Here is a 12,064-nt window from a genome sequence, read left to right as displayed (position 1 = left end):
GTTGGGGGGAGGCCAGAATTCTTGGAGGCCCACTCCCCCCATCCAAATGTCAATGGTCCAACACAGTGATGTCAGGGGTGTAGCACAAACTTTATTTCTCCAGTTCATGGTCACCCTCCCCCAGGGGCCTTGGGAGGAGGGGTCTGGGGGCTAAGGGACTTGCTAAGAGAATAAGGCACTTGAGGTAGGGGCCAGCTGGGGACGACTCAGCTAAGCTGGTCCTCGTACTGCTTGCGGAAACAATCGCCAGCTGGGAAGAAGTCCCAGCATCTCTCCTGGTACATCTTCCACACGTAAGACTCCTAGGGATGGGGATGGGGAAGAGCAGATTGATATTGATGTGAGTTGTTTTTTAAAGATTCTATTTATTTATAGACAGAGGGAAAATGAGAGAGAAAGAGAGGGAGAGAAACATCAATATGTGGTTGCCTCTCACATGCCCCCAACTGGAGACCTGGCCCACAACCCAGGCATGTGCCCTGACTGGGAATCGAACTGGTGACTCTTTGCTTCGAAGTCCAGTGCTCAATCCACTGAGCCATACCAGCAAGGGCATGGTGTGGGCTTTTTAATACCACCTGCTGATTGACCCTATATTAAATCCCTCCACATCCCTGCCCAATGTCCTCCCATTAACATCCCCTTACCTGACCCGTGTGTTCCGTCTCATCCTTGTTTATCAAGTACATGAGGAAAAACCTAGGGGCAGGAGTGCAGTGGCAGACAGGTCAAGACCATCCTTACCTTCTCCTGGTTGGCTGGCTGGGAATCCACCCACGCTGACACCACAACCACTTCCCAAAACTGGCCTAGGCCCCTTATCCCACTCCTAGGTGTAGGTGTCCACACCCCCATCCTGATTGGGCAGCAGGCCCACGCTCACATGTAATTGGCCAGGTTGTGCTCCTCTAGCGTGTGGGTCTCAAACCCGTGGGGTGTGGTATCGAAGTAATCGCTGCCAATGCCGCAGATGAAGCACTTGGTCTGTGGGTGGTGGGAGACATCAGGTAGAGGCCTATTCAACTCCCCAGGGTGCCATAATCCCTCTGGGTCGCCCCCTGCCATGACCTACCTCCATATCTTCCTTCACTTGTTCTTGTTGGTCTCGGAGCTCTCCAAAAGCATCAATGATCAGACCTGGGGGGGGCAGGGTGCAAGTCAGTGCCCAACCTCTGGCCCAGCTCTGGCTACCCACCTCCGAGCCTCCCATCTCCTGTCTCCCTCATCCCACCCTGCTTCCTAAAAACACTAATACCTCATGTTTATCGAGACACTTAATGCCTATGAATTGACTTAATTTTCATAACAACCATATGAAAATCCTATCATTAATATCTCCACTATATAGACGGAGAAACTGAGGCCCAGAGAGATGACTTGCCCGAAGTCTTACAGTAGGGGAGGCAGGCTGGATCCTGGGCCTGCACTCTTAAAGGAGCTAGTTTGCCTCTAGGCACTGAGCCCTACTCCCACAACTCTCCACCGCCCCCCCAGCACTGACCCTGGATGATGGCCAGCAGGATGACGATGACGAAGAAGAAGAAGGTGATGTCGAAGACCACCCGGTACAGCTCATATTCATCGCCGGCTGGGTCCTCAATCTCATCCCCAATGCCTCCGCCAGCTCGCACACCCACGTACATGTGAAACAAGTAGCACTGCAGGGAGAGGTGAGAAGCGTGTTGTTCACACGATCAGTCATTCAGCATCCCCGGGGCCCTGGGCTGCTAGGGCAGGAGACACAGCACTGACTGAGATGGCGCTGGGCCCTGCCCTCACGGCATTCACAGACATGGCCCCAGAGAGTGACAGTGGTCAGGGCTGTGACAAGGAGAGCACAGGAAGAGGGGTCAGGGCTGGGAGGAGGGAGGCGCCATGTGATCAGGGTGAGATGGGGAAGCACAGGAAGTTTTGAGGCTTGAAAACCTGGGTGAGCAGCTAAAGCTTCCTGGAAGAGGGGACATGCACGAGCTGGAACATGAAGCAGGTGTTAGGTGGGAGACTGTTCCAGGCAGAGAAAACCACATGTGCTACGTCACTGCTGGGGAGGAAAGAATATATTTCACTCCTGTGAGGAACTGAAAAAGTGTCAGTGAGACTAGAAAATAGAGATCCTGTGAGCAAGAGCAGGGAGGGAGAATAAGCCCAACCAATGGTCAGGGAGGGCTTCTTGTAGGAGGCAGCACTTAAGTGGAAAAAAGAGGTGTTATGTGAAGGGGTGTTGTGCACATAAGGCCAGGGTGGGAGGCAGAGAGAATGTCAGAAGTGAAGGGCTTGGGTCAGGAGAAAACATGGTCTTAGGGGAAGTGAAAGAGGACCAGGCAGTCAGAGAGCAAAAAGCAAGAAAGACTGTGGTTAGACTCAGTGAAGGCTAGCTTTTCCTTAGCTTTGTAAGCCATGGTGAGGGGATTTGGCTTTCTCCACATGGCATTAGGGAACCACAAGAAGGTCCTGTGCAGAGTGGGGGATATCATTTGTCTGGACCGTGGGAGAGACTGCATGCTTGTTCTTTCCGTGTCCCCAGGAAGTGAGAGAACCCAGTTATTGTGGGTAAAAGGTAAGGCCAGTGACTGACGGGAACAAGGCTATGAGTGGCAAGAACACGTCTGGTGGGGTCTCCAACGTCGGGCTGAGGAGCTGGGCTGTGTCCTGAGAGCATAGTGCCAGACTACAGGGCACCTCAGATAAAAGCCTGAGACGATTCTTTCGACTATGGGCCATGCCTCCAGCAGGTTAAACTCGATTTAGGTCATGACCACCATTATTCTAATAGAATATAAAACAGAAGTGTGTGGCATGCTGGTACTTTGGTGAAACTTTTACTTATAGATAATAATGACAGTAGCTAACATTTATGTAATCCTTAACACACGCTGGTCACCATTCTCAGATACATAAGTCTAAGATGGTCAGGGAGCATCACTGAGTCCAAAAGCAGCCTAGGCTGGAGGCACTGTTGCTATACATCCATTTGACAGGTGGGGACCCAGAGTGTGGGGGCGCTGAGCAGCCTTGTGAGCGGCAGGGACACTCTGCCTGAGCACCTTTCCAGGGCGGATAGCCTTGCAGACTCAGAGGACGGTGCACCAGTGGCTGTCATTTACTGAGCACTGATGATGTGTCCGGCACTATTCGAAGTCCCTCACAAGCATCAGCTTACTGAGCCCTCACATAAGTCTGTGAGGCAGGTACTATTATTGACTCCCTTTACAGATGGGAAAACTAAAGGCCAGGGATGGTCAGTCCCTGGCTCAAGAGCATTGGGGAGAGGGTCTCACCGTCATCATGTCGTCACACTTCATGTCAGGTTCGTCCTCATCCTCACTCTTGTTGTAGAACTTGCGGAAGAAGTTGAAGGCTACCACAGTGTACAGGTAAACCACCACTGCCAGGAGGCCTACAGTCATCACCAGCTGGGGACAGGACAGGGCAGGTCTGCTCCAGGCTCAGCGTGCCCCTGCCCCCATGCCCAGCCTGCCCTGTCCTCACCTGGGCTCAGCCCTTGTGGTCCTCCCTGCTGGGGCCTCATTACCCACACCCGCCCTGGTTTGGTGGCCCAGCCTGGCCCCTCACCCCTCCACCACTACTCAGACCACTAAGCTGGCCCCTGCCAGGCTCACACGCCCCCGGCAGGCCCTCTCCACACCTGTTTCCCATTGTGGGTGACGGAGGAAAGGATGGTGCGCAGTGTCTTGACTCCCATGGCAATGTCCAGGAGGTGGGCAGCAAAGAAGAAGTTGTTGTAGTGCCCCAGGAGGGACATGACCATATACCAGCCCAGGTACAGGAAGGACTGTGGGCACACGGGGCCGGAGGTCAGGCAGTTTGCAGGGAATCAAGGGGAGCACTCTGGGACACAGGACACCCAGGGGGTCTGGGAATATTTAAGAAGGCTGGGAGTGCTCTGGGGGTCAGGTGCCATCTCTGGCTGGGAAGGGATTGCAGGATCAGAAGCTCTCTGGGTGAGAAGCCATCCTGGGGAGAGTTGGGGAACCCTCTGCAGAAGGACATGGTCTGGATATTCAACAGCACTCTGGGGGACAAGGAGCCTTGGGGGCGTCAGGTTACCCTAGGATCAGAGGTGCACAGGGGCTTGGGAGTCAGTCCCTGGCCAGGGATACATGGAGGTGGAGCCCCTAATGATCCTAGGGACACTTTCCTGTAGGTCCCTCCCCACCTACGGGCCCCTCCTCACATTGTCTGTGAAGATGACCCCGAACTTCCAGATCTGGTACTTGATGTCGATGGACATGAGCCTGTGCAGGATGGGGGGAAGAGGGACAACCAGATGCCTGAGGGTCAGAACCTGGCCATCCCCCGTCCTGCCTGAGACCTGGGGGTGGTCCTCCCCGGCTCACCAGGTAAGCAGCCCAGGCGGTGGTTCAGGCTTGCGCTCATTGTGGGCTGTGATCTCCAGTGTGGCCAGATCCATGCCCAGCAGTTCGGCAATTCTCTCCCGCCCATAGATGTCCCCATGCTTGTCTAGGACCTACACAGAAAAGGGTGGGGCCATGCAGACACAGCTGAAGTCGGGGAGGGCTGTGGCCAGCAGAGTGGGTTCTGGGGACACTCAGAACTTTGTGTGAGAAATTGGGGGTAAATTTTTTTAGCGCGAAGGACCGAAGCTTTCTTTGGATCTATGGGGAAAGGGTCTAATTGTGATAAACTCCAGCCAATTCATTAGCCAAATTAATCGAGATAATTTCTTATTATTAGGTAGGTAGGCAAGGAATCATATATAATTGGCCCCCCTGGTATCTATAAACTTATCTCCTCCACTCACCCCCTCACTCACTCTGCTGCAGACACTGACCTCCTCACAGTTCCTAAAAGACACTAGGCACATGTAGGCTCCTGCCTCAGGGCCTTTGCACTGGCTGTTCCCTCTGCCTGGGACTCTTCCCCCAGATTTCTACCTGGCTCATTCCCTCACTTCCCTATTAATTAGCACGCCCATTGCCCTTTCCTGACTGCCCTACATGAAAGAGCAACCTCTCTTGGCCACACACTTCCATTGCCTTTTTTCTTCTGTAGCACTTACCACCACTTGAATGCTAAAAATGTGTTCACCAAATGTCTTTTCAACTCGAGTATCAGAATTGCTGTTGTGTTTACTGCTGGATTCCAGGTCCCTAAAACAGTTCTTGGCATACAGTAGGTGCTCAATGAACATTTGTTGAGTGGATAAATGATAGTGACAGTCAATACATATCTAGTGTTTTCCCATATGCCAGATACTGCTTACATAGTAGGTCATATAATCTTTACAAAAATCCTATGGAATCCTATTATTACCTCACTCTGAATATGAGGGAAACTGAGGCACAGAAAGGTTGACACAGCTAGGAGCAAAAAGCAGGCAACCTGGCTCCTGAGTCTGTGTTTAAAAGAGTATGCCTGGACTTCCAGTCAAGATGGCAGCATAGGTAAACATGGCTCACCTTTTCGCACAACCACACCAAAATTACAACTAAAATATAGAACAACCGTTGCTCAGAACCATCAGAAATTGAGCTGAATGGAAGTCTGACAACTATAGAATTAAAGAAACCACATCCATCCAGACTGGTACGAGGGGTGCAGATGTGGGATGGGCTCGTCCAACACCCACGAGGATAAAAGTTTGAGGAGTGAGGAGTCCCAGACCCCCACCAGGCCCCCAGCCTAGGACTCCAGTGCCAGGAAGACAATCCCCAAGATAGGCCAGGCTGCAAAAACCAGTGGGGATTGAGTCTGTGCAAGAAACTTCTGGAGTCCCAAACAGTTCCTCATAAAGAACTACACATGGACTCAACTACTCAGACTCACTCCCTCTGAGACCCAGCACCAGGGTAGCAGTTTGAAAGGTGGTATACAGGGAGAAACTGAAGCGTCTGGCATCCAGGTGAGCAGAGGCCATTGTCCCTTTGCTAGACCCTCCCCCTACAGAGCCAGTAAACTGGTTCCATATCTGAGACTTCATCAACCTGGCTAACACCATTTGACCCGCCTTGGAGATCCTCGAGGTAGCCAGATTAGATTCACAGCCTGGCTTTGCCTGGGAATCTCCAAGCCCAACATAAGTAACTGCCATCTCAGATTGCTTTACAACTCAGGCAGAGTGTGGCAGGCAAAACAAAAGTGGGGGCTGAACTTGGCTTGCACCATCAGGGAAATCCCAGGGCCAGTGTACCCAGTGAACAGGTACAGACCACATTGGAGCACCACCCCCTTGCCCCTGCACAGCTGATCCTCCACGGAGGGTGGAGTTTGGTGGTCAGTAGTCACAGCAGTCCTTGCAGCTGACTGGCCTGGGCAAATCTCTCCCATTGATCTGCCAACAGCAACCAAAGCTCAACTACAAGAGGAAGGTGTACTCAGCCCACAGGAAGGGTGAAGCTTCAGTACCCAGCTTGGGTGATAGGGGAGGCTGTGCTTCTGCACCCTGTAAGACATCTACTACATTAGGGCACACTACCAAGACACAGAGTCAAAGCAGCTCTACCTAATACAGGGAAACATGGAGACTGTCAAGATGAGGAGACAAAGAAACATGAAAGAACAGATCAGAACTCCAGAAAAAGAGCTAAATGAAATGGAGATAAGCAATTTATCACATACAGAGTTCAAAACACTGGTTATAAGGATGCTCAAGGAACTTAGTGAGGACCTCAGTAGCATAAAAAAGACCCAGCAAGAAATGAAGAACAATTTACAGGGAAACAACAGTAAAGCAGATGAAGCTGAGAATCAAATTAATGATTTGAGACATAAGGAAGCAAAAAACCACCATGTAGAACAAGAAGAAGGAAAAAGAATTTAAAAAATGAGAATAGTAAAAACAGCCTCTGGGACAACTTCAAGAGGTTCAACATTCACATCATAGGGGTGCCAGAAGGAGAAGAGAAAGAGCAAGAAATTGGAAATCTACCTGAAAAAATAGTGAAAGAAAGCTTCCCCCCAAGAAAAACAAACAAACAAACAAACAAACAAACAAAAACACAGGCCCTGGCTGGCATAGCTCAGTGGATTGAGCGCGGGCTGTGAACCAAAGCTTTGCAGGTTTGATTCCCAGTCAGGGTACATGCCTGGGTTGCAGGCCATGACCCCCAGCAACTGCACATTGATGTTTCTCTCTCTCTCTTTCTCCCTCCCTTCCCTCTCTAAAAAAACCAAAACCAAAAACAAAACATAAAAAACACACATTAAAAAAATAAAGTAAATGGCAGGATATTTAAAAGAACAAACAAACAAATAAAAAACTTAAAAAAAAAAGAAAGCTTCCCTAATTTGGTGAAGAAAACAGACGTGCAAGTCCAGGAAGCGCAGAGAGCCCCAGTTATGATGGATGCGAAGAGGCCCACTCCAAGATACATCATAATTAAAAGGACAAAGTTTAAAGATAAAGAGAGACTCTTAAAAGCAGTAAGAGAAGTTAGTTGCCAGATGGGAGGGGGGAGGGGGAGAATGGGTGAAGAGGTGAGAGGATTAAGAAGTACACCTGGCTGGCGTAGCTCAGTGGATTGAGCGTGGGCTGGGAACCAAAGTGTCCCAGGTTTGATTCCCAGCCAGGGTACATGCCTGGGTTGCAGGGCATAACCCCCAGCAACTGCACATTGAAGTTTCTCTGTCTCTCTCTCTCTCTATCTCCCTCCCTTCCCTCTCTAAAAATAAATAAATAAAATCTTAAAAAAAAACACTTAAAAAAAAAAAGAAGTACAAATAGGCAGTTTACAGAATAGCCATGTGGATGTAAAGTACAGTGTAGGAAATGGAGAAGCCAAAGAACTTATACACATGACCCATGGACATGAACGATGGTGGGGGGATGCCTGAAGGAATAGGAGGCACTGAGTGGAGGGGGGAGGCAAAGGGGGAAAAATGAAGATAACTGTAACAGCATACTCAGTAAAATACAATTTAAAAACAGAGTGTGTCTCACTTCCTCCCTGAAAACTAACATTTATGGAGTATTTACTCTGTGCCAGGCACTATGCCATGCTTATAACCTGCATCATCTCATTACAGAGGGAGGGGCGGTTATCATGCCCATTTCCAGATGGACAAACTGAGCTGCTCCTCATCCAAGATCACGCACAAAGCAAGTATCTGATAGGACTGGGATGGCCTGGTGGCAGCAAGGGACTCAGCACGGGATCCCAGCCATCTCCCCATAAATGCCCTCTCACCTTCCGCTTGACAAACTTGTCCCAGTAGTTGCTGGGGAAAGACCTGTCAAGAGAGACAGAACACTAGATGTCAGGACAGGAAGCAATAAGAGCCACCAGCCAGGACAGGGTGGTTTTAAATCTCAATGTTTTTCTTACAGGGAACCCCACACTCACTTGGGGCCCGGCTCTAAGGACTCCGGCCTGGTGAAGTTCGCCTCAGGCCAACCATTACCCCACTGCTGTCTTGTGGTGGAACCCAGGTCAGGCAGGGGACTTGCATTCAGAGCCCAAATGCACAAAAAACCCAGACCTGCACTCGGGTGGGGAGGCTCCTGAGTGTGAAGGGCAGGAAGGACTCCTAGCCAGCAGCCTGGGCCGGCTCCAGCTCCAGGGGAAGTCGTGTGCTTTCTCATAGTTTTATGTAATGTTATTTGATGATTCTGGCCCTTGATTGACCAGTTTTATGGCTGACAAGTTGTTGTCCTAGCACCCTGCAAAGGTGGCAATGTATTTTTCTTTTTCCTTTGCAGGGGTGAAGCAGAGATCTATCATGAATCCATGGAATTAGACCTATTTGACGTGCTTCAGTTCATGGCACTTCCCATCCTTATCGATGCTCAGACTGTCCCTGATTTGTCCAGTGGGAGCCCCTTCCGGCTGGCGGTGGGGTCCCCCGAGCACAGCACCATTTTTGACCGAGTGCCTCCTTGCTCTCTGGCACAACAGAACAATCCAGGCTCATTTTGCATGTACCCACCCCAGCCCTGAAATCTGCCTCTTCTTCAAGGAGCTGGGTCCTTTTTGTGGGATATGGTTTTTAAAAGTCAAGGTCTTGGGCAGATGCGATATTAAATAGATGCTTCTCTGTCTTTTTGTTAAGTACGTGTGCTTGACTGTGTGTGAGTTAAATGTGCCTTCGATAAAGACTGATGAAGACGATGAATGAAGGACGTGATTGGTGTGGCTTCTCTCCCCTGTCACACCGCCCATACTAGGCAGGATCCCATAATAACTTCTCAACCTTATCTAGGACTCACTGTGCCTCAGAAACTATATTAACTCATTTTATAGTTACAAGATCCTTGTGATGTCGGTGTTATTATTTATCCCCACTTTATAGATGAGGAAACTGAGGCACAGGGAGGCTAAGGGACTTGACCAAGAATTCTCAGCTAGGGTGTGGCCAATGCAAGGTTCAAACCTGACCTGGTTTTCTTATTCTAGAGATGTCTCCCCTCTAATGATGCTGACTCCCCATATGGGCACATGGAATGGGACTCGATCTGGGGGGTGGGAAATGGAATGGGTTGGGAGTGAATGTTAGGGGGTCCACAGTCCCACCACTTGGCCCTCACACATCCTCATTCCTTCCCTCTCTGGGCTCAGTTTAAAAATCAAAGGATGTCATGTTTCCTGCTCATAGCACCTGGGTGAGAATCCCATGTGGGGGCGGGATTAAAATGCAAGTTCCTGGGCTCCACCTAAACCAGAATCTCCAAGGCTGGGGCTGAGAAATCTGCATGTGTCACCAGCACACCTATGGGCACCTTAGTGCACAGGAAATGTGACTACATTATGGAGAGGAAGACCAAGGCTTGGGGGGAATCAGTCAGGGCTGGCAGTGACCGAAACCCTGGCCTTTTGAGGAAGCAGGGACTGGAGTGGAAGCCTAGCTGTGCTCCCCCAAGCCGCCCACAGGTGGGGGCTGGGCCCTTACGGTGTGTTGAGCACCAATCGGTCCCACTGCCCCTTCACATCATCATCCTCAGGCTGCTCGGTGATGTAGAGGCCGTCAAACTCCAGCTTCCGGGCCAGCTCCTTCTCCCGCTTAAAGATCACCAGGGGCACCTAGATTGTGCAGAGAGGCAAAGGGGCTGGCATCAGGCACCTCAGGAGACCATAGCCTCAGCAGGAGCCAGAACATCTTGCTGGAGCCTATGTGAGTCCCCACATCAGAGGAGCCTTCTCAGAGTGATCAGGGCAGTGATGGGATAGTGTGGGCAGAGGTCAGGTCTGGGGTGGAGAAAAACAGGAGAGCTGAGAAGTGAGGCCTGACACAGCCTGGGGCTTCCCAAGGGAGGGAGGTCTGAACTCAGGCCTTAAGGATGAATAAAACAGAGGTAGGTGAAAGGAGGTGGAAGTGGGGCACAGCATTCCAGGAAGAGGGAACAGCATATGCAAAACATCTAAGGCAAAAGAACTCTGTTCATCCAATCATAAAGTATCAAGATTTGCTAAAATGGTCAGGTCTATAGTGGAATCCAAATTGAAGCTCTCGTAGCACCACTATGCGGCATCACGAACCTCAGGCATAGTTGATGGCAGACTCTACATCCCCACTGGCACCCGTTATGTCTGAGACCCCAGAGACCCTTCACAGATATCTTCTGCTAGTGCCCCAGCACCCCCTCCCCTGCAATGCACACAGCCCCCTGCCCAGAAACATGTTCACAGCCCACCTTGAGGCAGTTGTAGCCAATGATGCAGAGAAAGGCCACCAGTGTATGCAGCAGGCTCAAGCATCGCAAGGCAGGCTGCATGTAGCCCGTGCTCTCCTCCAGGAAGTAGTACACCATGTTCTCATCCTCATCGCCCTCTGCTTCTTCACTGACCCCTGAGCCCCAGCCAGAGCCACCTCCAGACCCTGTGCCTTCCAGGTCCCCAGCTGCTGAGCCCTCCATGTCATCCTCCCCTGGTGGGGAGTCTGAGACCTGAGGGGGACAGAAGTCAGTCAGGGCAGGGACTCCAGTGTCCTGGCACCTGCTCTGCCATATCCAGAATCCACTAATGAAATTAACAACCTCCACTTCTGAGGTCGGACTGGGCCGTGTCAGATACAGTCTTGACAGAACTGTCAATCAAGATCAAGGGGTGGGCCCGGGACCCTAGTTAGCAACTCAAACACTGTTCTGGGAATCTGACTACTGAATTGAGTGACAGGAGGACTGAAAACAGTCGATCACTTTGGTAGTGGAGCCTTAAAGAGACTGACCCCTAATATTTATCCCAATACTAAAATTAGTGGTAGCCAGCGAGTAGTGGAGCCAGAATTTAATCTCACAGAAGCCATACTCTGATCACTCTGCTAGAGGGCCTCTCTGTCCTGTTATCTAGAACCCTGGCAAGACTCCAAGGACCCCTTTGTCTTTCAGGAAGCCTGGTCCTTAACCCTTCCCTTCCATTCCATGAGCTCCCCATTTCCTCTTCCCTACAAACTTCTCTTTAGCTTATGTGAAAGCCAAGAAGCTGAACTAAATCAATGGGTGTTGCAGAGGTGAAGGACTGCAGCCAGGGACACGGGGCTGACAAGTGGCAGAGCTGAGCATGAAACCCAGAACTGGCTTCCTGTTCCAACTCCCACAAGCACTCAGGCATCGGTCCAGAGGAACCCACACACCCACACTCACCCCCAGTGGGGTCCCAAGGTTCAGATGTCCAGCCTGAGCCCTTCTGGGAACCCCAGGCCCAACACCTTGTCCCGGATGAACTGAAGGAACCTTGTGAACTTGTTAGGGGCTAAGCCTCCCGCCCCACAGCCCAGATCCTCCTGGCCCCCCATGACCAGCACCTTATAAAACAGCAAGATGAAGTTGATTGCAAATGCCAAGAAGAGGGCAAGGAATCGCAGGGTGTAAAAGTTCCGGGAGAGGTAGTTCTATGATGAGAGAAAGAGAAAGAGAGCTCACAGGCCACCCTTGTCCCATAAAACAAGCACCTGCATCCTCAATGTCTGGTCCCACAACCTCCTCTTTATTAGCGCTTACTGTATACCAAGATCTGGGCTGATAGCTTTGCATGAACTTGTTTAATTCCCACCACAACCCTACTAAGGGGGTACTGCTAAGATGCCCACTTTACAGATGAGGAAACTGAGGCTCAAGGAGATGAGACATCTTGCTCAAGCTCACATAGGC

At 50.8% G+C, this 12,064-nt stretch overlaps 1 protein-coding gene across 4 annotated transcripts in view; it reads right to left on the bottom strand.

Annotated features, from left to right (window-relative positions):
- Window positions 1–71: 71 nt before the first annotated feature.
- The window catches only part of RYR1 (ryanodine receptor 1), a 114,978-nt gene continuing 102,985 nt past the window's right edge, over window positions 72–12,064 (bottom strand). For all 4 annotated transcript variants that reach the window (XM_036013113.1, XM_036013114.1, XM_028529421.2 and 1 more), the window contains 13 exons: window positions 11,719–11,805; window positions 10,610–10,861; window positions 9,868–9,998; window positions 8,169–8,211; window positions 4,359–4,489; window positions 4,196–4,256; window positions 3,647–3,793; window positions 3,279–3,413; window positions 1,502–1,658; window positions 1,073–1,137; window positions 884–984; window positions 648–699; window positions 72–302 (listed from right to left, as the gene is read on the bottom strand). In XM_036013113.1, the coding sequence (XP_035869006.1) occupies window positions 207–302; window positions 648–699; window positions 884–984; window positions 1,073–1,137; window positions 1,502–1,658; window positions 3,279–3,413; window positions 3,647–3,793; window positions 4,196–4,256; window positions 4,359–4,489; window positions 8,169–8,211; window positions 9,868–9,998; window positions 10,610–10,861; window positions 11,719–11,805 (1,458 nt within the window). In that variant the 3' untranslated portion in view covers window positions 72–206. The remainder of the gene's footprint in view (window positions 303–647; window positions 700–883; window positions 985–1,072; window positions 1,138–1,501; window positions 1,659–3,278; window positions 3,414–3,646; window positions 3,794–4,195; window positions 4,257–4,358; window positions 4,490–8,168; window positions 8,212–9,867; window positions 9,999–10,609; window positions 10,862–11,718; window positions 11,806–12,064) is intronic.

Source organism: Phyllostomus discolor, chromosome 12 (genome assembly GCF_004126475.2).
Source record: "Phyllostomus discolor isolate MPI-MPIP mPhyDis1 chromosome 12, mPhyDis1.pri.v3, whole genome shotgun sequence".
NCBI lineage: Eukaryota > Metazoa > Chordata > Mammalia > Chiroptera > Phyllostomidae > Phyllostomus > Phyllostomus discolor.
The sequence above is the reverse complement of the archived record's forward strand: the minus strand, read 5'-3'. Positions and strand labels throughout refer to the sequence as shown.